Genomic DNA, 26,395 nt, shown 5'->3' on the forward strand with positions numbered 1-26,395 from the left:
TTTGGTTGGCCCACCCACTCTCCTTTGAACGCCCGCGTTGTTTATAGCTACAATACTTTCTTTTTCTGTTATTACTTTCCCTATTTCTCTTCCCCTCTCACTTTCATTGCCACGGGCTCGATACACTCTCCGATATTTTGAAACCCATGATATAGCTATTACTCTAAGCTATCTGCCCTGTCTCGTGCAGCGCTTCACTTTCCTTTAATTCCCTCTACGCCCCCCGCCATCTCCCACTATTCTCCATCCGTCACATCCATCACATCCATCACATCATTCCACCATGAGTTACATTCATCCCTCATGGAACTACCCTGGCCATTCGGGTCTCCCAATGGACCACACTCTCGCCTACGACCCAAGCATGGTTCCCCCTCCTATGATGCATCCCATGGACGGTTACTGCTACCCTCACCCACCCATGGAGATGATTGATTACTACCACCAACCCATCATGGACTACGACGAATACACAGAGAACCTGTCCAGGCCGCGCTTGACAAAGGAGCAAGTCGAGACTCTGGAGAACCAGTTCCAGGCTCACCCCAAACCCAGCAGCAATGTCAAGCGTCAATTGGCGGCCCAAACTAACCTGAGCTTGCCTCGCGTGGCTGTACGTTCCCATGTTTACTTTTTCCCGCCGGCGTATTCCAAGAAGCTGACATATCTCTTCCCATGCAGAATTGGTTCCAAAACCGACGCGCCAAGGCAAAGCAACAAAAACGCCAAGAAGAATTTGAGAAGATGCAAAAGGCCAAGGCTGAGGCCGAGGAGGCGGCCCGTCGCAAGTCAGACGCTTCGGATCACCCATCGGGGTCACAGACTTCTGCCCCCAAGGAAGAACCCGAGCGATCCGAGACCCCGAAACAACAAACAGCAGTGAAGTCTGAGGACGGTGTGAAGACAGATGAGATTAAGAAGCATCAAAAAACGAAGAGTGAGTCTGCCCGAGACGCAACTTTCGCCTCATTGCAGCGAGCACTGAACGCTGCAGTTGCTGCAAGGGACCGCTTCACACGACGGGACTCGCGCTCCAAGCACGACTCCCCTATTGAGGAAGAGCCTATCTCTCCCACATCGATGGCCCCGCCCAAGGTGGCTGCTAGCGCACAGGAACACAAGGGCCATCCCGCCTACCAATATCAGGACTGGCCCGATGTCAAAGAGCCGGCTCAGTGGGCATCCCCCCACGGTCACTCCGAAGTGCCAGGCTCATCGCACTCCGTTTCTCAGAATGTAGACGCATACACAGGGGCACAGTTCCCTCGACACGAAGAGTGGGTTGAGGCTCCCAAAGATCAACACATGCATGCCGTTGGATCCGATGCTGGTCTTGGTTACACAAACATGCAATACCCCTTGTCCATGCAGACTCCCGACATCTCCGTTACCCGCCGTGAGTCATCAAGTGCTCTCACAGCTTCTTTGGAGGCTATCGGCATCTGCGCGACTGGATCTCCGGATACTGCAAGCCAGGCTGGATCATGGAAGGGATCGGGTCAGGAGCTTGACCTTGCCGCTCGGCGAAAGCGCCCCCGTCCTGCCGCCATTGGCACTTCCAACACTCACTCACTGGCTGCTTCAACCTCCATGTCTTCTCTTTCTCCAACTAGCCGCATGCCTAGTTCGGGTGCTGGTAACTCGATGAGGCATTCCAAGTCGGCTCAGTGCCTAAACAACAGATACGCTGGTGTTCGCAAGGCTTCCGCTGCCCAGCGATCCCCCCTCAACTTCACATTTGCTGAGTCCGGCTCCATGAAGGCTAGCAAGGCTGAGATGTTGCGGCCATCGGTCTCGTCAACAACTTTGGCTCCTCCAACCCCGTTGACCCCCCAAGACTTCCAACACTTCATGCCTGCCTCGCCGACCGATAGCTACTGCCTGTCAGCGCACTCTAATACTCAATTCTTCCCCTCATCTCAGCCCATGCAAGTAAACATTGCATCCCCTCCTACTACTCCCTTGGACATCTACTCTCCTTTCACCTACCAGAATGCACCCCCGCCAATGTCGGCCCCAGCTCAAGTCAGCAATTTTCCCGAGTATGTTAGCTGTGACCCAGTTCCTATGACTGCTCGGAGCTGGCAAGACACTTCTGCTCTTTCCTCACCGGAATACCCGGCTGGTCTTCAAGTGCCACACTCTAGCACTGTTTCACCAATTGGCTATGAAGCTTCTGTTGACCACCGCGGGCATGGCTTTATGGAATCTGTTGCTGGCTCCCCATCCTTGATCTACTCGATCGAGGATGCCGACATGCCAATTTCAGCAGATGGGGAAAGGAAAGCTTCGGAGTTTTCGATGCATGAGTACCACGAGCAGCAGGAGGCTCATCGTTTCGCTGCTCATCAGATGGGGTCTGTTCACAAGCCAAAGGCATACACATTTGCGAACAATTCCACGCCGAGCCACTACCCCTGATGCAGGGTCTCGATGGATGAATGAGAAATGTGCCGCGATAAATATGGTTTTGTTGGTCTTGGACGAACTGCTATGCAACGTCTCGTCCCCTGCGATTTGTTTATTGTTTTGTTTTTTTTTTTTTCTTTTAAAAAAAAAACTTCCCCCTTCCGCCTACCCTTGGGTGGCTTGTCTATTTCAACACCCCACTCCGTGTACGGAGAAATACTGTCACCTTACTCTCACTTTTTTTGCCCTACATACCTCAGCTTTCCTTTTCTCTTCTCTTGTCTCTTTATTTTGGTGTTGTTCCTCCGGGGATTTTTTTGTTTACATACTGGGAGCAAATTTTGCATTGTGTTTATTGGCCTGCGATCTATATTGGTGTGATACGAACTTTTAATTCTTGCGAGCCCAAGGGCTCGAACTACTTCTTACCTTCTTTTGATATTTTTTTTTGGAACCGGTTCGGCTTTGGATTGGGACTTGGACTTGCATATTTGGCAGCATTTGACTATTTTTTGATATATACTACTGTCACATACTATATCGTTTTTTCACTCTGTGATGGTTTTCGTCAGTTTTCGTACACGAGAAAAAAAAAGGATTGACATTTTTCAGAAACCGATTTCGGCCCGTTTTATCTTCGGGACCAGTAACCATCTCGCCAACAGCCGACGTAGACCCGCCATCCATTGGGCAATCGGTCGCAAAAGCTTTCATCACGGCTAATTTTTTGCAAGGTCAGGTCCTTGGCGGCTAACTTCCGTTAGTGCGCTAAACGCCAAAATTCTAAGCGGACAGAGCCGTTGCCAAAGTATGCCACACGTGTGCCATACCATAGGTTGTCAGTTTCTCCGCGTTCTCCACTGCGGGGAGAGAATGCTCAGCACATGGTCAAGTTGCCAAGAATGTCTATCTATCTGTGACATTCTTCAACTGGGCAGGTATAAAGGAGCTGGAAGATGCCGATCTTTTCGTGTTCAAACACAGATTTCCGCCCCTTTGTCTATATTGTCTTATCGCTTTATTCAATGAAGCTCATCGCCTCCACCCTATTGGGTCTCGCTGCTTCAGCGCAGGCTTCAACTATCACCTATACCACTGTGACTGGCTATTTCTTGCAGGATGAGACTGCAACTGATGCCTCAACATTCGATTACGTACATATCCCCGTTTTCGTACCTTATTCCATCGTGGCTAGGATCTAATTAACCTTATTTTCCAATATATAGACTGCCGTGAACTTTGGTCTCCTGAACCGTACTTATCTTGCCGATCAGGAGCTTAAGAACGCCAAGTCTCTCACACAGTGGGAGCGCTTCTACAACCAGGTGGAGAAGCTGAACGATGAATCTCACAGTGATGTGGAGTACAAGGTTCTGTTCCTCGGTCGCCACGGCGAGGGTTGGCACAACGCTGCCCAGACTTACTACGGTACTCCAGCATGGAATGTAAGATCCCACCATCTCCACCATCGATGCACAGGACAGACAAACTTTCAATGTCTATCCCATCTACTGGTATCCCATCTACTAGTACATTCTAGATCTAACAAATATTCCTCTATAGTGCTACTGGGCCGAATTGGACGGCAACGACACCGCAACCTGGTTCGACGCCGAGCTCACCGACAACGGCGTCTCCCAAGCCCTAGTCGCCCACAACTTCTGGCAAAAGGAGATTGACGAGCAGCGCATCCACACTCCAGACAACTACTTCGTCAGCCCCCTGACCCGCACCCTCCAGACAGCAAACTACACCTTCACCGACCTCAACCTACCCAAGGGTAGCGCCAAATTCAGCCCTCTCATCAAAGAGCTCTTCCGCGAAGGAATCAGCATCCACACCTGCGACCACCGCCACGACCGCTCCTACATCCACAGCCTCTTCCCCGATTGGTCCATCGAGAAGGGCTTCAGCGAGGAAGACAAGCTCTGGAACGGCGTCACAGCCGAGACCGACGATGCCCAGGACGTGCGCAGCACCGCCGCACTGGACGAGGTCTTCTTCACCTCCGCCTCCAGCAAGAAGGAGTCCTTTGTCTCGGTCACTTCGCACTCCGGTGAGATTAGCTCCATCCTCCGTGTCGTGGGTCACCGCACTTTCAGCCTGAACACCGGTGCCGTTATTCCCGTGCTTGTGCGTGCTGAGCGCGATGCGAAGGCTAAGGCTACTACTACCTCTTACACTTGGACTGCAGACCCCCATTGCACCGTGCCCCCCGTTACGTCGGTCACTGCTTGCGTTTGCCCGTCCAGTGCTGCGCCGGTTACCACCGCTTTGGCTACTAGCACTTGAGTGCTGTAAAAGTTTGTTTTGTTTTGTTTACGTATATAGAGGCCGGGTGGACTCTGCGAATCTTAGATGGATTTTGTATGTAGTATGTTATGTATACAGCCTGGTTTAATTTTGTTTGTTGGAAGCGTTCGAAGTTTTATATTCGCTTAATGTCTCGCGTTCAATACAATTGGAAGTTCGATTGCTTTTCATGCAGCTCCTCATGTCTACTGGTAGCGATGAATGTTGGTTGGTAGGTAAATGTACCCGTTCCAAAAAAAAAAAAAAAAAAAAACGTGAATGGGACAATACTTATGGGTACTAGTGAGTAGTGTGCAGTGTACTAGTAGAACTTCAGATCCTCTTTCAATTCCAGACCAATAGATCTATTCACCTGCAAGATATTTTGGATGTTCTGCATTCCATGATAATTTGATGTTCTTCACTAGCCCAGAGAACCAAGAACTAAAAAAAAGAACAAGCACATTGGTAGGCGGACTGGACCATGTGGGACCGAAGTACAACCAAAAAAAGACAAAAAAGTAAGCGTCCCCGGGAAGGCTCGAACTTCCAACCTCCTGATTAACAGTCAGACGCGCTAGCCAATTGCGCCACGGAGACTTGCTTGATGATGGAAGGCAAAAGTTGCGCTACATATTTTAATGTTGTTTTAATGGGAGCATCTTGCAAGAAGTATGGAGATTTCATATATGGTACAATAACCTGCTGTATTGTATAGGTGTGAACTGAAAGAGGAATGGTTAGGAGAGGCTGAGTGGAATTCACTTACTGGGAAAAGAACATTGGGCAAAATCATTAATCCCTAGTACAAACTTGAATGTTCTTTGATACACCTTCCCTACTTTAAAATAATTTCAGGCCATCAGGCTTAGTACTAATATTTCGAGTTACCATTTTTGGCAAAAAGCAGTCTAGCCTCAGATAGCAGAGGAAATCGCCTTCCTCCAATAAGAAGTCTCCGTGGCGCAATTGGCTAGCGCGTCTGACTGTTAATCAGGAGGTTGGAAGTTCAAGCCTTCCCGGGGACGTCTTCTTTTTTGTCTTTTTGCAATTTTCGTACCCACAAATACTAGTAGGGTTCGATTGACGTCTACGTCTCCACTAAGGGTGCGGCTTGGATGTGTAAACCCTAAAAACCCATACTCATATGTTTCATTGTGCTACAATTTGAAGTATGAACTTCATGGTTTTGGCTGAATCACGGGTTTGAATGGTTAATACGCAGGTATCAGTTTGTCACAAATAAATTTTGGATAACTTATTGTGTAGCGTGGTATTCAAAAAGCTGGAGTTTGCTGGTTTTCATGTAGGCCGTGATAACGGAAAGCGTTCTACCGAGACCCACCGCTGTCGGGAACTAATAACCACATGAAAAAAACATCAAAAAAGAGAAAATCCAGGGTCCTCCGGGTTATGAGCCCGGCGTCCTTCCCCCGAGCTAACATGCTTGTTGGGTAACGTGACTTGCCATCAACGATATACATTGAGTCAATCATTCACTTCAAGTTAGTATACATAGTTAAACGATTTTCCCGAGTGCTTGAGAACATCATGTGATGCCCCATCAATATTGACTGGTACTTTCTATCCCAGGGTCGGGCTTTGTGAGATTAATAGGTAGCTGGGCTACACAATTACTTTTTCCTTACATTTAGTACTAGGTTTCAAGGATCGATATGCCACGTGCACATTTGCTTGAGACTATATGCACCTGTAATAGGTAGATCGATGTACTTGGAAGTAGACAGAATCATCAAGCCTACTAGGCTTTACAAGGTGACATCAGGTGCTATATTTAAACCCTTCATTCAAATCAAGGGTTCATATAGTTTCTAAAATATACTGCTAATGGGTAGTGGGAATACATAAGGCTCTACTTGTATTCACAGATTCATCTGATGTTTGCAGCACTGCACGTGGAGTTAGGTTGGTGTGAAATACTCACGTGTGTAACATGCACGACTTCGATACATAGTAGTATATATTGGTAGTAGACATGTCTGGATGCACCTAACTTCAATGTTGGAATGCCCATCCACAAGGCACCTATGTATCCATACCTAATTTACTCCATTGCACACTATCAAAATATTCAAAATTGGTTATACTACCGGAAGAGGTATTTAAATTATGAAAAATCGATATGGTCAACTGTTTGATTCAAATGTTATGTGATTGGAAGTTATGGGCCGACCCGTGGACGCGGTCTTCCAAACTTGGAAGTCTTCTAGACGGCAACCTTGAAATAATTCAAGCTTAAAGTTTATATTGCTAAAAAGTTCAGCCACTTTCATCAAATACGTCTCCGTGGCGCAATTGGCTAGCGCGTCTGACTGTTAATCAGGAGGTTGGAAGTTCGAGCCTTCCCGGGGACGTTTCTTTTTGTCTTTTTCCGGATTTCTCTACCTACGTAGCTGTTGCATTGTCGACAGACCTTTTTTTTTATATGCTGGTGGAAGAAAAGCCCGGGGCTTAATGTAGAGGTGGGAGGAAAAAGCAAGAAATGATACTCAAACACGCAGAATTGTCATCTTGCATTCGGTAGATGGTAAGTAGTACATGTAGTCCTGGAGGTACTAGGTATCCTTTGCTAAGGATACGGCGAACTGCCTTGAAACCCACACGTAGGAAGGTATTATTGTCAATTTGAGCTGATCTGAGCGAGCGAAAAGAAAGAGTACATAGAAAATGACAAATCGGGAAAGTAGTATAGACAGCAGAAAAAGAAAGACTGGGGGTGCTGATCTTATCAGATGTTGATGATCCCCGGATCTGGGTGAGTGAGTAGAATAGGCAATGTGGAAGATCAAGTATAATACCACGCAGCCCGTGGTCAAGAAGAATGGATCATACACGCAGTGGCACGAAAGAAGTAAAACACAAACCATGGAGAAAATGCAGGAGACCATGGTCGAGAGGATAAGTAGATCAATATGTCTCGGCAGCATGAAAACAGATCGCCGATTCCGCGGCGAAAGACACCTGGGCAGAACCCCCTCTATCGACCATGTATGGAAAACAAATGGAGACAAAAAGTAGAAAAAATACATTCTCATATTCTTGTAGCAATAACAATAGACTGAATGCCTGACAACGTGAGAACGATAACTCCGGGAACATTCTCAAAGATAACGTAAGATAAACACAAAGGCAAGGTAGTTGATTGAGAGCCAAGCCTCATCAGGACATAAAAAAAAAAGGGTATAATAAGGTAAATGGCCAAGATTAACACTACCGAGCCACGTCCCAAGGGAGTGTCACACATGTGCAATGCAAGGGCAGTAAAAAAGGAGAAGAAAAAAGCAGAGAGCAGTCAAAAAAGCAAGAACCCACAAGAAGATACAGATAGAAAACCCCCAAATCACCGGCGTGTCTGATGCAGAAGAAAAAAAGAGTAATCCCACAAAACGCCCTCTCTACTAGTAGATAACGCCGAATCGAAATCTAGTAGCCTGACCATCCACCCAATGGGCTTCCTGACTGACCTGGCTGGGGTTGACCAGGTTGCATCGGCTGACCAGGGCCAGTAGGCCACCCTGGCATACCACCTGCACCCATATTCATCGCCATACTGGCCTGCTGAGGACTGGCAGCCATGTAGGCCTGACCGCCTGGCCCCCCTTGAGCCTGAGGATACATTGCCCGTGCCATACCTTGGTAAGCAGCAGGGTTCCCTCCTGGGAAACCCATGCCTCCCATAGCCTGCTGTTGGGCCTGTGGATGCTGCTGCATTTGGTGGTACTGCTGGGGCATCTGGGGCACGTTGCGGGGAGATTGCTGTGGCTGCTGAGCATGATGAAGGGGTGACGGTGCCTGCTGCGGAGCCGCGGCCATTTGCTGAGCATACTGGGCCATATTGACGCCTTGCTGACCCGAGGACATAGGCGACTGCTGAGGTTGTGGTGGTGGCCGGCCCCACATTTGCTGTTGCTGTGCCTGCTGTTGCTGCTGCTGCTGTTGTTGCACTTGCTGTGCCTGCTGCTGTGCCTGCTGCTGCTGCTGCTGCTGCTGCTGTTGCTGTTGCTGATATGCGTAGGGGGCTTGCTGACCAACACCAGCAGACATGGATGGGTTTGGTCTTTGATGCATCAGGTCGGGTCGCATGCCTGCGGGGATTCCCCTGACTGGCGATTGACCGATTGATTGTTGATGTGGTGGCTGAGAGAAGGTCTGCTGACCTCCTTGCATCATCACCGACTGATGAGGCATGACGTGTTGAGTATGAGTTGGGTTGGCCATTCCTGGAGGAGGGATCTGAGCAGGTTGAATGGGCTGGGATACGGAGAGACCTGATTCAAGGGCAGTGGTAGCCTGTGCCTCTGTCTCAGGGACCTCGCGAGGCTTCGCATAAAACTCGTCCAACCCTTTCCGTCGATAGCTTCGCTGTGTCGACAAAATTTTGTTGAACTCAGCTGCGTGTTGGGCCTGGTTGATGATCTCTGAACCCGAACTGGGCTGACTCCGATCGTGGTAAATCTGACCATTCAGCTCTTGGCGAGCACGAGGAATACCGTTGTAGTCTCGCAAGCGGAGGTCATCTGTTGTGGCCAGGTGTATCATAGGGAGTTGGGTTAGCGAGGGAGAGCCATCTGATACGTCCAAGGAGAGACCAGGAGGCAGCGGCTCCACTGTATTGCTGAAGATCACATCATTGTGAGGAAGGGCCGGTAGCAGACTAGAAGTTGTGGTATCTACTGTAGATCCATCTCGGACCTTGGCAGCGCCCGGACGCTTCTCGCCCGCTAGATCCTCTTCAGTGAAACCTTGTTTCCTGGCTTTGCTTTCCCAGTAATCATCTCGAACCCGCCGGCCATTCACAATGACACGGCTTCCAAACTGGCGAAACATAGATCGAGCAGACACAATCGCGATCTGACGGGACCGATAGGAATACGGAAGAATATCTTGGTTGATGAGATCATCCTTTTCGACTTGGGATGCGATTATCTTGTGCAGAGACCGGTTTTTGTTGAACAGTAGATAAGAATCACGGTAGTTCAAAACCCTTGCGCACTCCGTTGCCAACATAAACAGCTTGGTGTTTCTGTGGGGTACACGGAAGGTCCGACATTTGTATTCGCGATCACCTTGCAGGTAACCCATGGCATCTACCTTGGCCTCTCCCGCATCATCAAACTCCTTCGGAATATATTCGTCGCCTTCGTCATTCAGCTGATCCGATGTGTGGTCCCGGACTGTTGGAAGAGCCTTGACCAGTGACTTTGTCGGGGTAGTCCTATCTGGGGGAGAAGCGAGATTTGGGGATCCAGCATGTTGGGGAAGCGAGCGTGCTTGCATCTGTGGGGTTTGAATTGGCGTGCCGGCCGGATGATCGTTCGAGGTTGCCCGCGGAATCTTCGGGGGACGGCCTCGCTTGCGGCGACCCTGGTCTTCTGGAATGGATACGTTTGGTCAGCATACTCTGCCGTCGAATATAAAAGCTCAATGCGACTGATAGGTCCAAAAAAGAAAAGAGAAAAGAGAAAAGAGAAAAGAGAAAAGAGAAAAGAGAAAAGAGAAAAGAGAAAAGAGAAAAGAGAAAACATTAGGTGAAGCGATGATAAGACGTGACGAAAGAATTATAACAGGCAACATGGCGCTCCCAATTGCGCACGTACCATCATCCTGATCTCCTTCTGTATGGCCATTCCCACTGCGATCTGGAGTGCGAGTACGCTTGATACCACGGGGATTTGCTTCTGCATGGGATGGCACTGGCAGAACAGAGACTAGGATGGGCATCAGTCTGGAAGGTGACGGGGATTACAGTCAAGGGAAAATAGACATCATCTCGCCCATCGGTAATCCCAAAAACCGACGACGCGCGATAAGCCGCGACAGGCAAGCCAAAAACATGGCCAGGTAGAAAAGATGGGACACGAAGCAATATTAAACAAGAACATGGAATGAGCTTTATAAAAAAAAAAGTTGCATACCTGAGTTACTCAGGTTTGCCGGGTCGATGGTACCCGAGCCATCAATAGACTCTCCTCCAATGCCGTTCATTGTTGAGAGAGAGTGAGGCGTGCCATACATAATGGAGAATCAGATGGCCCAAGAGGCCCGCGTGTCGGGAAAAGAGACAAAAGGACGCGCCCGAACAAAAATCAGGTCGCGATGGGGGGTGGCGCGAAGAGAGGGCGGGTAGACTAGGCTTGCATGCAGGATGGGTAATGGTCGGTCAAAACGGGAAAAGGTGAACAACGCAGCTCTATGCTCCCGGGGGTTTGGGAAGATTGCAACTTTGAGAGGGGCGAGGCGGTGAGTGGGTGAAGTTGGATGATAACTGGTGCCTGATGGATGCCTTGGTTGGTGCCTGAAGTTTCTTCCCTTTTTCGGGTTTGGTGGCCTGAGGAATTCAACTTCACGTGAAGGAAGTATAAACCTGAGAGAGAAAAAAAATTGGTGTCAAACTTGATATTCTTCAGGACTTTTTTTTGTGGGAAAGGGGGAAAGAAGGAGGGGTAATCTCCAGTCAGATCACACAAAAGAACAACACGCGGAGACCACGCACTTTTAAGGGAATATTCAAAGGGGAAAAAAGCCCCAAAAAGTAAAATAGGTTGCAAGGGGGTAGAGTGGAATGCGTCGCGTGATTGGTCACGGGAATGGGGGAAGTTGGAGTAAAATCAAGTCAATCAAGACCGAATCAGAGGAAGAAAAGAGAAATAAAAAGAGAAAATATATCATGGAAGGATTCCTAGAGGATCAACGGCAAATCAGATCAGCAAGAGATAAGTCCGGAATATAGACAAGATTGCTGATAAAGAGCTGCCATACAAACGTAAAAAGGACTCCGAAAAAGAAAGAAAACAACCAAAAGAACCTTGGAATAAGAAAAAGTAGATAACTAACGACCAAAACCCAAAGAAGAGAAGGGTAGAAACGACGCAGAAACAGGTTCTGGAGCGGATCAAAGCCCGGGGAGGATTCGGGATCAGCCGCGGGGCCGAAGGAACGAAGGAAAGCAAAAATCAACGTTGTAAGACCCCAGTCATTAGGAAGTGATCGGATATTGTCCACGATTCCACAAAGGATTAGATCTGGAGGGGACGGGGTGTTCTTTTTGTTCTGGGAGGGGCGCGGGTATGGCGCGGGGCCAAGGGTTCAAGGCTTTGTAAGACAAATAAGAGCCTGCGTAGTGGAACCAGTGAAGTTGGCTCGAGCGGAGGGAGATTTTCCCGAGGTGGGACAACGATCGAAATACCGATGGGGTTGGTAGAGATGATGGGGCCTGGAAGGAAGAGTAGTAATGAGGAAGGGATGAAAGACCCAAAAGGGAAGAAAGAGAGAGAGAAAAAGAAAATACCAAAAAAAAGGGAAAAAGGATTGAAGGATTTAAAGAGTAACCGTCGTACGAATGAAATAAATTTGAACTCGGTAGTACCTGCAAGAAAGAATCCAATCATGAGATTCTAGAAAAACCAACGTTGGAACGTTGAAAAGGTTCAAGCAAGACGTCCTGAGATTCTTAACTATATACTCCTAAAAACTCTAGACTATAAAAATACCTGGGAGAAATGCCCCTCCCGTCTCAGACGTTTTACCCTTCACGCCGTCATTCTCATCACACACCCAGGGAAGCTATTCATTGTGATAGGGTTTCCCGCCTTTGGATCGCGCCCAGTCTGATATTGTGTAACTTGATGTGTCTTAAAACTACCATGGGAATCATGATCCGAGGGATAGAAGAGGAACTCAAGGAAATCAAATCTACATAATTGGATTTCCAACGTTCGCAGTTTATTTCTTAGAAAATTTCGCAGAGGGTTGTGGCCTTATTCTATACTGATTATGCAGAAGCTAAAATGGGGCATGGGACCCATTTCTGCAGTACGGGATACCAAGAGTCGGATTATATCGGAACTAGAATGAGAGCCTACGATACTCATGGCTGAGCATATTAAAGAAGCAAGAGAGAGGTATTTGATTATCTATTTTGCACCAATCCTCCATCGGGCGATAATCCACCGGGAGAAAGCAAGAAAAAAAAGAAAAAAGAAAAAAGAAAGAAAAAAGAAAAAAAAAAAGAAAAAAAAGAATAGATATTAGGGCAAAGAGGGGCCCTGACATTAAGATCCGTCAACTAAAAAAGGCCGAAAGACTAGAGTTCCATAAATTTTGAGCTCAGGCCCCATCTTGTCAGCCGGAGACAAACTAACGAATCTGAACTAGTAAAGAAAATCACGGAGATGAAGAGTGCTCGTGCGCCTGGAACAAAACGGTGGAGATTTCTGGATACTCCGAAGACCGGTCAAGACGAATCATGGTCTATCACACTTTCTATCTATGGTCATTCTATACACTTGTAACGGTTCGCTCACCAGGGCAGGACTGGTCTAATTCCCAATAATCTGCACGGGAGCCCCACCAGGCCTAGCGCGTACCTCGAAATCAAGCAGATGACCCAGAAGAGACGGTCACTTGAGAAGATCAACGGTCCATGCGTGCAATAGGAAGGGCAGATTCCAAATACGCAAATACTCTAGACGCGCGATCTCCGCTACATAGACTCTGATAGACCGAGGGAAAGTATCCACTGTACAAGGTCGGTCAAGAACAGACACACAGCGTTACACAATAGACGACGTTCCAACTACCCAAGGCATCGCAATGTACACCGTCCAAAACAGAAATAGTAACCAGCCTTGCCTTCAATGTTCCATGGGGTCTTCCGGGTCTCACAGCAGCCGATTTTGCAGCGCTGCCGTTTACACACTCGGCTTCGGCAGATGGCCGCCCCGTCACACAGAGGGAACGCAGCTCTGGGATTTGGAAAGAAGACAAGAGGTGACTCTGCAGGTCCCGATTGGGGAAATGACTGGTTTCCCTCGTGCTAGGTGCTCGCATAGATGCAGGGCCAGTCCCTAACCCAATCTGGACCTTTTGGATGTAACGTGCAGCCTCAACTTTGGAAAGGAGATGTACGCCCAAGTAATGAACTTGATGTGAACTATCATGTGTACTAGTATGCACGAGCTTGATTATCAACATTTGAATTTTAGCTACTAGCAGATCCATCCAGATGTTCAAGCTACATACTTTGTACTCTATAAATGCACATAATATGCACTGAACACAGAATATTTGAATCTTGTTAACATGCCAGATGGTTATCTGTATGTATGGCCAGATCGGTAAAGATCATACATTCCTTTGACATCTGAACCAACCATCCGGGATATTAGGTATTGATTACTATTCAAATATTCGATATGCAGAAAGCTTCCAGCCATACATGGCCCTTCAATCTTGACATACAGGTGGGGGCTTTCTCCAATGGCCAGAAAAGGGATAGCCACACTCGTCAGCCAAATGTGATGGACCATGATTATGACAAGTTGACAGATGCCATCACAGCATTCTTTGACGTTGGGGGCTGATTCCCAAGGCTCACGTAAGGGACCCAGGTGCCTCTTTCTCAAAATGCAACGGCAGCACCAGGCACCAAAGGCCAGTGGCAAAATTGGGAAAAGTGCCTCATCACAACAAAATACCAGAAAAGAAAAAAAAAATAAACCTTAAAAGAAAGACGAAGCTTTCTAGGTGGTAGCTTACAATCCATACCTATCACCTAGCTAGGAACTGAGCAATGAACATCATGGTAGTGTTGCTGCACTTCAAACGCAGATCTTAACTTGTCCCAACGCCATGGTATAGCCCAAAACGGTAATTCACAAGGCAAACGTTTGAAACCAAGTCTTATTCGACAGGAAAACATAAACAGGGAAATCCGTGGCATGTGGACATTGTAATCACGCGCAGTCACAGAGAGCCCTGGAAATAACTGAGGGGTTTCATTTTCCATATTGCGGCTTTTTTTTTCTTTCCTCCTTTTTTTTTTTTTTTTTTTTTCAAAAAGCATTTTTATATTTTTACGTTATGCAATATTCCCAGTTCCTGCAAGTCTTCTTGTGTACTAGTATTCTTTCCTTGGCCCTGTTTCCTATCCACGGAATTTGACTATAATAGGCCTAAGCTTGATATTGGAACGTAGCGTTGCGTGTTCGGAGGTGAGTAAGCCACGCGTTTCACGGAATAGCATATTGACTTGACTCGAATAGGGTATCCAAGAAGAGAAAAGGAAACAAACAAATAGACTGTGACTACGATACTGACGCTGATGATACTTTGAAGCCTTACATGAGCAACTTGGAAAATAGCCTCAACCCATGAGCCCAAAACTCTGTCCGCATATCTCTTGAGTAAAAAAATCAAATAATCGAATTGAATCAAAAGATTTTTAACTGAGACAAGAACAACTCGCCGTTCCTACCATCCATTACTGTATCAGTCGAGATTTACTGTAGATCATGGTGTTGCAAAGGGAAAAAGGGAAAAAGGGAAGTCAGATCTAGCCAGTAACATGCATGGATTATTATTTCTATTCCCCTCTTTTCCAATCCCTTGGATGTAACAATGTGCATCATGCCCCGAGTCTCTGGGTTAAGTTCTTACACCCGAGAATGGAGCGGAGGATTTCAAGATAGCTTGTGTACCGGGAAAGATGGACTTGGCTTGAACTCTTACTTCTACTGAGATCCAAGTTAGCTCATATTGCATACAGAATATTATAACACAATTTTTAAAGCTTCAGTGTCAACCAAGAATATCCTTTTATTTTTTATTTTTATTTAACTCGGGCTACAAAGCCAGATTCGTATCCTTTAAACCGAGAGAATACGGCAACTGGAGTCCATGGCCACCCGTGAATTTAGCGAGGCGGGAACTAGGCAGTTATCGGTCGCATCATGCATTAGTGGGGGTTAGGAATGTTTCAGGCTTCAGGAGGAGAGCCGGGAGGCGACGTGCATTGGGGGCTAATCAGGACCGGGCATAGATCAAGATTTGCATCTCTAGAAAGTCACCCGCTGCCAAAATCAATCCATGGACGTATCATGCACATGTGTAGTCGCCATATTGTATACAACACTACTAGTAGACATCAGGCCTAGCTTCTAGGTAGGATGTTGGTTCCAAGGAGGGCGTCAGTGGAGAATAAATCAACGTGGTTATTTTTGCGGGGTAGAGAATAAGTAGTAGTGATGAGATAACCCTGCCGTAGGTAGGCATAGTTAGATCCTGACTGATCTATCCCGACGCGCTGCTAGGCCCTGACTATTGTCAATATACATGGATGCATTGACTATTGGGGGTCCCAAGGACCTCGGAGTATTCCCAGTAAGGAATAACCCATCGCTTATTGCCCAGGTGGGAATAACCCCGTCGGAGCTTCCAAGGTTTTACCAGATACTAGTAGCTAATGCACCTGAATCCAACGGTTGGCTACTACGGGGCTGCTATCAACTCATAGGATGTTACCATGGAGCTTACTTGGCTTGATTTGTATCTTCTTCGAGGAGCACAAGTGCGATCTCAAGTGAAATCAGCAAAAAGCATGACATGCTATTTACAGTGTTCGCAATCTTTGACTGTCTGGTTGGGACGACATACGATTGATTAATGGGATTGAGATTCCTTGGAGACACAAGAAACGCTATTTGACAGCTGAGGAAGTCTAATAAAGTCCCAGAGAAAGATTGCATACTCCCCGATCCATGTGCGGCAGAGTCTCGACCCGCCAAACTGTCATGTAGACCCAAGAGCGTGGTATCCCACAGAGACAGTTCCATTCTTCCAAGGATATGATATGGGGATTTACTACTAGGCATCTTCAGATCAGCGCCATTACAAATCATTACAAAGAACGATACAAAGTGTCACGAGTGGAAAGTTGCTGGTCGAAGGGGGTATACTTTTGGATTTATTGTCGTGCAGTAGCTATAATGTGTGATTTGGAAACTGAAAGAGAGGAGCACATGTCTATGCACAGGCAAGTTGTGATACTCCATCTTATCAAGTATCTTATCAAGTATCTTGACGTTGCCAAATATCTCATCAATCACCGTCGCCGTGTTCGATGCAGAGCAATTTAGGAAGATGGCGACAAGAAACACGCGATAACCTCTCACAGCGAGGATATGCGAAGAAGAGCACTGTTGTTCGTGGTGTAAGTGAGTCCCAGTATTCAGAGAAAAGAAGGAATCAGATAGTTCTGTTGATAATCAGCGATCTGTATACGTGGTAGTGTTGTGAGGAGTCGAGGCTTGATAGGGACATCGTGGTCTCAGACCCACGAGTCGATGAATAATCGGGGCGTTATGCGAGGATAAGTTTCGATGCTCGCTCTCAGACGTGAGATAGAAGTCTCACCCCGAATACGAATGGCTTGCACAGCAACCATATTGGTAAAGGTCATGGCGCCTGCCATTCACCAAGCCGTGTCTCCATATTGTTGAAGCCACTTCAACCTGCAAGTCATCTTTCTGTCAAAATAGCTTTCAATATCAGCGCCTTCGACGGCACATTGCTGCCGAGGACGGTTATATTGGGGTAAGCACGGAGAAGGCGTTGACAAGAAGGTCCGCGCGGGAATCGGTAGTCCACGTGTTTCCCCTGGAGAGATGGCGGGGAAAATCGAGTGATTCTTCATGCGCAACAATTTGCTAGTAGAGTTCAAGGCTAGTGAGTGCATTAGACAACGAATGAGTTTTCTTTTCTTTTTTGTTCGTTTTTGTTTTTCTTTTTACTTCGGCCGATGTATGGAGTACAGGTATCCACGGGGCTGTTATGAATAGTTCTTCGCTTTTGTCGATGATCCGCGACGGCGAATCTTGGAAGGAAATATTTTCGAATTGGCAAAAGATCTTCTTTGCTACTGCTACGTACAACCAACGTAGTTCTTTCTCAAATTTGATGGTAGACGAAGACGGTGTAAAAGCGATGATCAATAACATTAGTAACGTTGCGATTTTCGGATCCGCAGACCCCCGTTTGCGGACAACGCAGCGAGGGGGTGGAGTCGAGGCCGTCTCGGCCAATATTATGACCAAGCGGTGAAAGAAGATCATCTGAGCAATATGGAAGCTCTTGGGGCCAGAACAATTCACAGCGACCGAGGGTTTGGAGGCGGCGATCGGCCATCGAGCGGGGGACACGTTTCCAATCTCGTGAGCAGGTGAGGCGTTCAGGGATTTTTCTACTGCAAGTAGAAACACGATCGTGCCATGGGGGAATTGTGTGCGGAGAAGAAGGCAATGTGAATAATATGTACGGAGTAACTTAGCCTGTGTGGAACTTCAGTGGAGTTGGGGTGGAACTTGGTTACTGCCACGGATGGATTTGATAGAGTGGAAGTTCGCCAAGACCTGCTGAGTCACACAGCACGCCATTCCCACTTCAGGGGCATTTCTCTTATGTCTTACGATGATCTGGACTCTGTCTGTTGAGTCAACGGGATTGAAGGGAACCGTGGGCCTATTACCAACGCTATTCCCAAGAAACAAAAAAAGAGACCCAAGACGAAGAGCCTGAGAAAAAAAAAAGTGGAATTCAAGAGGTAGGATCTCGACTTGTTCACAGACGAAAGCGAGTCGGTCGTTGACGCACGGGTACCGCATGCGAAAGTTTCACGATGTTGAGGGGGTTCGGCCTTCCAGACTCGGTAATCCGCGGAGATCGTGAGTGTTCATAGCAGGTTGGCCGAGTGGCGTTTCTATTCTCGAAGTAAAGAAGAAGATAAGCTACGAGAGGGTCTCCACTGGGAAAATTTTTCGTGGCATCGTCTGATCAATTAAACCGGGTCAAATCCACCAAAAGACCCACAGTTGGAAGGGCATCGAATGATGGATTTTCGCCTCTGAACTGTGACTCCAAGATCCCTTTTCCATTTCCTGGGAGGAAAGAGTATCTGCACGGGAGAAAAAAAAGCACACAGATGGGAAAGCCTTTTCGATCGAGGTCCCCTCTAGCGGGGTCAAATAATAACAAAGAACAGGTTTTGTGAATGGGGATTTGTTAGCGTGGAAGCCACAGACAAGCGCTGGACCATGGTCTAGAACGGGTACCCGGATGTGTAGAAGTGGGGAGGTCGAGTCCTGCTGACCCGCTTGTGAAAGGGAAAAAAAAATACTTGGGTTCCACAACTCATAGCTTGCAGATCTCGTCCCGTATAAAACTCCGTTTCTTCCTACTCTTCGGGTTTTTTTCTCTCCTCCCCTTTCGAGTCCAACCCAATTCAAATCATCATACCATACAGAAATCAGAGAAACCAATTTTCTCTCCCGTCAAAACAATCACAAACTACATATACAATCCACCACACCAGAATGACCGTTGCCATGGGCATCGACACATCCACCGCACCACCGAAACGACCTTCCTTGGTTGATTTCCAAAGGAACACCAGGAACAAGCGCTGGCCCCCTATGGCAAACCGCAATGCACTCCCATACAAGCTCACAGTCATCTCCAAGGAGAAATTGGCCCGTGAAGCCACCGCTCCCGACCCAGACCTCCGCCGGTGCGTGGCACACTTCCGCCTACACTGCGGTTCCGTCCTCTGGACCGAGAACGACATGAAGTCCCGCATCAGTTCCTTTGAATTCGAGGAATCCGAGTCCGAATCCGAAGATGACTCCGAGCACAAGAGAATGAACGAGCTCAAGCTCCGACAAAAATCACTACAAAAGTCGCAAAAGTCTTCACAAAATACGATCGTCACTGTGCAAATTAGCCCCGAAGAAAAGAAGCCTCTCGTCACTTCATCTGCGATTCTTCCGGAGAGCAACTACATGGACCGCAACCTATGTGCTGTTGCCGTTGCCCCCCAACCCATTGCCGCTTAAGCCGGGAATTTTCGCATAAACATCCTCCTCCCCTCTTGACATCACGATCTGGATCTGGGTCTCTTACCTTACCACCTCTACTCTCTACCACCGATCCTTCCGACATCTTCCACCCGACTTTTACACTTTTACGACTTTAATGATGTGACGACGAATTGTTTCTTACCCGATGATAGAACAAAAATTGGATCCTGTATATAGCTATATCCACTTAATTCCCAAATACGATTTTTTTTGCTGGCCAAAACATGTATTCTCCATTTCTTCAGATCTCTCATTAACTTAGTACTATAAATTTCAAATCTGGTTTTATTTCTTCAATTTTTTTTTTTTAAAAAACCAACGTCACTTTCTCCAGGTTGTCTCCAGACTAATTCCCCAGATTTGTCGCATTTTGTCACCTTACTCCCTATAGTAAGTATACATGTGCATCCTGATTCTCCGAGATCATCACCTTTCCTGTGCGAAAGAGTGGGGATACCATCAATTGCCGCTTCTGGTAATACCTATTCGAGTACCCAACACGACGATCCCCATCGCCATTCGCAAAGTAACAACCAAAAACTCCCTAATTATATTTAGCTTCAAGTCCCTTACGGGAAATGCATGCAGGTTGTACATAATCTAACGCTGGCTTAACTCTCTGGTCCTTTTGCCACACCTTGTACTTTTGACGCGCCAAATAATTGGACGCAAGAGAAGACTGTTGAACTGCGCGGTTGCCACTTGTCTCCACTTTCGTGCACCCTTGAGCTTCGCTTCCCATGATTGGTGGATCAATTTTCTACAAATGCTCTTCCAGTATGGAGTAGGATTTGTAAATACAAGTATACGAAAATAGCTGGGTGTTGCATGGAATACAGTTTTGCAAGTCAAATTTTCAAATGTTCAAAATATTGCGGGGAGGGAGAAATTCTTCAAGTGCGTTAATTGTTTATGGGTTTTTTTCGTCAGAAACCAGTGCTTGGAAGTAGCTAGCCCGGGGCCTTGAATGAATCTAAACCTTCCTAATCTTCAGTCAATTTACCCGAAGGATTAGTCCAATCAGTGTACGTACTAATAGAAGCAGCATGATTTGAGTCCACGGGTAAATTGTGTGTCTTTGCGCTATGATTGGGTTATGCTATAGATGATCCCTGTGGTGTAGCGGGAGTCCGATCGGACCTCGGGAGCTTTGATGGCCTGTACCTTGTACCACGGCGATCAACCACATGCAAAAGTAGTAGTTTGACAGCTGTGAGCTCTCTGGTCAATGAGATAAATCGCTGGTATAAGCCCTGGAAACCGCCTAAACGGAGCTAACAAAATTGGTGTGGTCTCTATGGAAAAACACCAGGCCGGTACGATTCAGGTCGCTGGCCACCCATTCATTCATGTACGATTATGTGATGTTGGAGCTAAAAGGGCAATGGGAGCTAAGCGATCAAATTTGGTGTTAAGTCTGGTGTGAAGATAGACGCACTTTTGCAAGTCCTAGTTAGTACATAGCTTCCAAAGTCGGAGGCCGGCGGTTTTGGTTTTGTCAATGCCACGCCGCCTGGTAAGAATACCACGACCTTTTCTTAGCAATACGCGCGTTAGCAAAATTAATAATACTAATCTAAAATTAGATCCAGTCGTCTTTTAGTGTTTCATTGTGCGTGGCATGAAAGTCGTCAACTAATTGGTGGTACGTACACACACGTAAGTAACCAATCATATTTTTGAGGTGGCGACGCGGTGTTTTACTGAGCATGAATATAGATTCTCTGAAGATTCAAGTTGTTATTCCTGCCGGAATTAGGTAAGCTCGGAATCTATGACTTATCCTCGCTCTACTCCGCAATCTGAGGCACAGAGCTGAGATATCAACGGCGAAAATCAGTGGCTCTATCTTTGTTGAAGTATAATTATAACCAAGGTTGTGATTATATGCCTTTCTAACTAGTTACCCAGCTGTTAAAATTGAAGATTCCTCGATGCCCAGGTCCAGACACCAGGATAGGAGCCATAGGACTCCAGCGGGAGGTTAGGTAAACCGCCTCGACGGGCGTGATACGAGAAAGTCCGAAGAGAGATAACTGGACCCACTGGGACACATATCTATACGGGATATCTGACGCCTATTGCACAGTAAATGTTAAACTCTGTGAGAACCGAGATTGATCAATTGATCCGTGAATAGTGATAACGTTGAAATCGGCTTTGGCTCGGGATCTCGGAGCTCGGCTTTAGACATGTTTACTAGTACCATAAGAAGCACTCGTGGACAATAGATTCGTCAGAAAGAACAACGTATACGACCTCCAAAGCCATTGATAGTATAATTTTGTACCGGAGCAATGACGACAACCGCCGATATGGAAAAGTCCTCTGTGCTAGAGACCACAGAGCCCAAAGAAGAGGAGCTGGAGCACCAAAAACAACAAGACCGGCTGAACGCCCTCCTCAAAGAACACGAAGTAAGTTAGACGGAATTTTCAGGCTGCTTTCAACAAGTTGGGATAATACTCATGGAACCAGTGTACTTGGGACGGTCCTTGCGATCCTCAAGATCCGTATAATTGGTCTTCTACTTGGAAAATCACTGTCGCCATCATCGTCTCTCTTGGCCAACTCGTCGCAATCATGACCACAAGTATAGTCGCTCCATCTTTATCAACAATCGCCGAAGATTTGCACATGAAGTCATCGGAAATGCAGGTGACGTTTTCCATCTTCGTTCTCGGACTTGCATTTGCACCCTTTCTTATCGCCGCGTTGTCGGAAATGTACGGTCGGAAAAGTATATGGGTTACTTGCAACTTGTGGTACATTCTTTGGAACTCTTTATGCCCTGTTGGTCACTCAAGTGTGATGATGATCGTTGGACGTTTCATGGCAGGCTCTGGCGCTAGTGTTGGAACTACGGTATGATCTCATTGAAGACTGAATCAACCAAAACAAGCTAAAGAAAACTCATGCTAATAAATCTGTCGTCACCCACAGCTCACCTCATCTGTGCTTACGGATATGTATCGTGCAGAGCATCGAGGAAAATCTCTAGCCATAGCCACCTTCATTCCTTACCTGGGTCCAGCGATAGGACCGATCCTGGGTGGAGTAATTTCCCAAAACCTGCGGTGGGAGTGGTCATTTTGGATTCTTTCTCTCTTCGAAGCTGTAATCACTCTCTTGGGATTGATTTTTTTTACCGAGACATATACGCCAACCTTACTTCGTCGCAAAGCCGCAGCCCAGCGTAACGACGCGTCCTCATCACCATCGCCATCCAGAACCGTGCAGGCTCAGGAATTCTACCACGACTTGACCAGACGCTTGAAACCTAGCATCCTGCGCCCAATGCTGATGCTGACACAGAGACCCGTTGTTCAGGTGGTGTCCTTCATCAACGCCCTGGCATTCGGCATCTATTGCTTAATGCTTTCGACGTACGCCAGCCTGTGGACAGAAAGATACAATGAGAACGAGACGATCAGCAGCCTGAACTACATTGCCATCGCAATCGGAACAACAATAGCAACCCAAATTGGAGGTCACACAATGGATTGGATTTATCGAAATCTGAAGAAGAGAAACAAGGGCCAAGCACGTCCCGAATACCGAGCTCCATTTTTAGTACCTGGTGTTGTGCTGGTTCCTATTGGTCTTTTCTGGTATGGATGGTCTGCTGATCAGGCCATTTCTTGGGTGATGGTTGATGCTGGCGCTGCTATCTTTACATGCGGGAGCTTCATCGTTACGCAGGGCATGTTGGCGTATCTTTTGGATGAGATGGAATATGCCGCATCTGCTAATGCCGCCTCGCGAATGCTTTCAAATATTTGTGGGTTTGCTTTTCCAATATTTGCGCCACAGCTATATAGTAGGCTTCACTATGGATGGGGGAATAGCGTGTTAGCCTTTGTCTTCATTGCTCTGGGGGTGCCGACTCCATTGTTGCTATGGCTTTGGGGGTTTGAGCTGAGAGCTCTGGGCAAAAAGTTGTGAAAAAGCTTTTCTGGTTGCACATGTGCTGAATAAAGAGAACATTTGGATGCCGAAGTTTTTGTTTTCCAGGAATCTTGGAACTGAATATCAGGGCCGATTTATACTTACTTAGGTGTTGGTATTGGAACCTTTTTTCCAAGGAAGGTTGGCATTGAATGTACCTAGCACGGAAATTGAATTGATGTACATGCTGTTCAGCTGATCGAATTACGTTGATTAAATGAACATTGGACAAAGCCCACGCATAGCCTCATAAAGTCTTAAAATACTATATGGTAGGATGACGTCCGAACAATAAAAAGAGACAAGTTACTAATGCACATGCATATAGCCTAGCGAAGTCTTTATATTGGTTGGATGACGTCGGACAAAGATAAATAAACAAACTACTAATGCGCATAGCCTAACATTTGAAGACTTTATATTAGTTAGGTGATGTTTATCCGACTTATGCTGGTTGGATGACGTCGGACAAAGATAAATAAACAAACTACTAATGCGCATAGCCTAATAAATTCTTTATATTGGTTGGATGCCGTCCGAACAAAAAAAAAGAGATAAAATATGCGCATAGCCTTATAAATTCTTTATATTGGTTAGATGCCGTCCGACTTATACTGGTTGGATGCCGTCTGAACAAAAAAAAGAGATAAAAGATGCGCATAGCCTTATAAATTCTCTATATTGGTTAGATGCCATCCGACTTATACTGGTTGGATGCCGTCTGAACAAAAAAAAAGAGAGACAAAATATGCGCATAGCCTAATAAATTCTTTATATTGGTTGGATGCCGTCTGAACAAAAAAAAAAGAGATAAAATATGCGCATAGCCTTATAAATTCTTTATATTGGTTAGATGCCGTCCAACTGATACTGGTTGGATGCCGTCCGAACAAAAAAAAAGAGATAAAATATACGCATAGCCTTATAAATTCTTTATATTGGTTAGATGCCGTCCGACTTATACTGTTTGGATGCCGTCCGAACGAAACAAATAAGATAAGCTATGCGCATAGCCTAACAAAGTCTTATATAAGTCAATCGGATGACGTCTGACCGAAAGAGATAACTACTAGTAGTATGTACTTGTATTTTTAAATTGTGAATACCTGACTTGAGACACCCGGAAGATGACCGGGTATAAATGTTCATAGATGTAGGCGAGTAAACTTATTGCTAAACACATGTGCATGTGCAACTAGCCCTCCGCATAGCCCTGCTGCGTCAAAATTCTTTCCAGTCATTTGTATTGGTTCAAACGTTTGAAGGAAGTCCTTCGTCCATTGGAGTCTTGACATCCGATTCATGATTTCCTATTATTTATGTCAATCAGACCTGTCTCTTTCATTGTATTTTTAAACATGATATATCAGGGACTTAGAAAATTAGCTGAAGGTGAAAGCAGAAATGTTCAATCAATTTCAAGAGCGCCTAAGAATACATGAAATCAAATCTGAGCGGTTGTCTATGTGCAAACTAACAAGGAAAGTAGATGCCACGACATCTTAGAAATGACCAGCTACTGGCCTTGCCTCATAAAGCCCCTCCAGATATTTCACCTCTTCATCTGTCAGAGTTTTTCCTTTCAACTCACACACATCGTCGATCTTTTCAATAGAAGTACAGCCCACAATCGGGATAGTACCTTTGCTCCTGAGCCAGGTCAAAGCAACATGGCTCATATTCCAGTTCCTCTTCTCAGCCACCTCCTGAACACGTTTGATGATCGATTTGTCGGCATCAGTCAAGCCAGGATGGTGGTACGAGGGCCGCTTAGATCGCAACGAGCTCTCATCCCCAACCGGACGAGCGAGTCTTCCCGCGAATAAGGGCGACCAAGGGATAAGTCCAACTCCAGTCTCATTGCAGTATCGATTCATCTCGCGCTCTTCCTCGCGGTACAAGAGGTTGTAGTAATTCTGCATACTGATGAATTTGGTCCACCCGTTTCTCTCGGCGAGGAACTGCAGCTGGGCGAATTGCGTGGCCCACATGGAACTTGCACCAAGGTAGCGGACCTTGCCTGACTGCACGAGGTCATGCAGTGCTTTCATTGTTTCTTCGGGTGGAGTGAGGGGGTCATAGCGTTGGATTTGAAGCAGGTCGATGTATGTTGTTCCCAGACGGGCCAAGGAGGCATCGACAGCTTGGAAGATGGCGCTCCGAGTCAAGCCTATACGCACATATGAGAACCATGTTGCTAGATCTTCTTAGAACAGGACTTGGCTTACCTCCTTGATTGGCATAGTCTTTGCTCTGGTTCATTTCATCCGCAAAGGCGGCGCCGATGACATCAATTTCCTCGCCAACGTGGAAGGCACATTTGGTCATGATCACTACCTTCTCCCGAAGAATTGTGAATTTCTGAATTGCTTTCCCAAGGATCTCTTCACTTGCTCCATTTGAGTACACGTTTGAAGTATCCCAAGTGTTGATGCCGCGATCATAGGCGGCTTTCAAGATGTCGAGCGAGGCCTCTTCATCCAGAAGCCATGGTGCCGCAGGCTGCGGGGGTCCGAAAGACAACGCACCCAGTATCGGGTAGGAGACTCGCAAGCCAGACTTTCCCAGTTGATGATACTCAACTTTGGTGTCCTCCAAGGACTTTTTGAGAGATGGTGGAAGAGGAATTCCGTACATGGTGGATGAGAAGAGCTGTGGTTGTTCAATTGAGTGTAGAAAAAAAGTGTTGTTTTGTGTGATGGAATATGAAAAGTGCGAGGCCCTTCCCACCCTTTTATATGCGCCACTTTCACAAAATCCTTCCTGTCCTCGCGGGATTTACGGGAAACAATCGGTGTTAAAGGATCCAAAACCCGTAGATAGTCCTGCCTCGCGGGGTTTTCTGAAAGCGGCTAGCGCCATGAGCTTAAATTGGAGTTCGCGCGTTTATCTCAATCGGGACTAGCGTGGATAGACATGAACCAATCATGATCCGCCATCAGCCCAGTACTTCTGGACTTTTGTTTCTTATTCTGTGATCTGCGAAATTTTGCCTGGTTTTCGGCAGATGTAAGATCTTGGCAAAATGACTAGCT

At 46.6% G+C, this 26,395-nt stretch overlaps 7 protein-coding genes across 7 annotated transcripts; 5 read left to right on the top strand and 2 right to left on the bottom strand.

Moving 5' to 3' along the window:
* Positions 1–283: 283 nt before the first annotated feature.
* Positions 284–2,421, top strand: N7466_002792 (homeobox domain-containing protein; the record flags this gene model as incomplete). The annotated part of the gene is made up of 2 exons (XM_057162190.1): positions 284–613; positions 682–2,421. 2 exons carry the CDS (start codon positions 284–286, stop codon positions 2,419–2,421), a joined length of 2,070 nt encoding a protein of 689 aa, XP_057025475.1.
* Positions 2,422–3,434: 1,013 nt separating this feature from the next.
* N7466_002793 (phosphoglycerate mutase family protein) lies at positions 3,435–4,701 on the top strand (the record flags this gene model as incomplete). The annotated part of the gene is made up of 3 exons (XM_057162191.1): positions 3,435–3,563; positions 3,636–3,854; positions 3,973–4,701. The coding sequence occupies 3 exons, from the start codon at positions 3,435–3,437 to the stop codon at positions 4,699–4,701; spliced, it is 1,077 nt and encodes a 358-aa protein (XP_057025476.1).
* Positions 4,702–5,185: 484 nt separating this feature from the next.
* On the top strand, positions 5,186–5,788 carry N7466_002794 (uncharacterized protein; the record flags this gene model as incomplete). Its single annotated transcript, XM_057162192.1, has 3 exons — positions 5,186–5,222; positions 5,274–5,344; positions 5,654–5,788. 3 exons carry the CDS (start codon positions 5,186–5,188, stop codon positions 5,786–5,788), a joined length of 243 nt encoding a protein of 80 aa, XP_057025477.1.
* Positions 5,789–8,145: 2,357 nt separating this feature from the next.
* On the bottom strand, positions 8,146–10,737 carry N7466_002795 (putative nuclear localization protein; the record flags this gene model as incomplete). The annotated part of the gene is made up of 3 exons (XM_057162193.1): positions 8,146–10,094; positions 10,320–10,430; positions 10,638–10,737. 3 exons carry the CDS (start codon positions 10,735–10,737, stop codon positions 8,146–8,148), a joined length of 2,160 nt encoding a protein of 719 aa, XP_057025478.1.
* An 8,132-nt stretch (positions 10,738–18,869) lies between these two features.
* On the top strand, positions 18,870–19,388 carry N7466_002796 (uncharacterized protein; the record flags this gene model as incomplete). Its single annotated transcript, XM_057162194.1, has 1 exon — positions 18,870–19,388. The coding sequence occupies one exon, from the start codon at positions 18,870–18,872 to the stop codon at positions 19,386–19,388; it is 519 nt and encodes a 172-aa protein (XP_057025479.1).
* A 2,321-nt stretch (positions 19,389–21,709) lies between these two features.
* N7466_002797 (MFS transporter) lies at positions 21,710–23,357 on the top strand (the record flags this gene model as incomplete). The annotated part of the gene is made up of 3 exons (XM_057162195.1): positions 21,710–21,829; positions 21,891–22,277; positions 22,356–23,357. The coding sequence occupies 3 exons, from the start codon at positions 21,710–21,712 to the stop codon at positions 23,355–23,357; spliced, it is 1,509 nt and encodes a 502-aa protein (XP_057025480.1).
* Positions 23,358–24,862: 1,505 nt separating this feature from the next.
* Positions 24,863–25,997, bottom strand: N7466_002798 (aldo/keto reductase; the record flags this gene model as incomplete). Its single annotated transcript, XM_057162196.1, has 2 exons — positions 24,863–25,530; positions 25,589–25,997. The coding sequence occupies 2 exons, from the start codon at positions 25,995–25,997 to the stop codon at positions 24,863–24,865; spliced, it is 1,077 nt and encodes a 358-aa protein (XP_057025481.1).
* Between the last annotated feature and the right edge of the window lie 398 nt (positions 25,998–26,395).

The sequence above is a fragment of the Penicillium verhagenii genome (assembly GCF_028828195.1).
Source record: "Penicillium verhagenii strain IBT 33310 chromosome Unknown utg000003l_segment0_segment0, whole genome shotgun sequence".
NCBI classification, from domain to species: domain Eukaryota; kingdom Fungi; phylum Ascomycota; class Eurotiomycetes; order Eurotiales; family Aspergillaceae; genus Penicillium; species Penicillium verhagenii.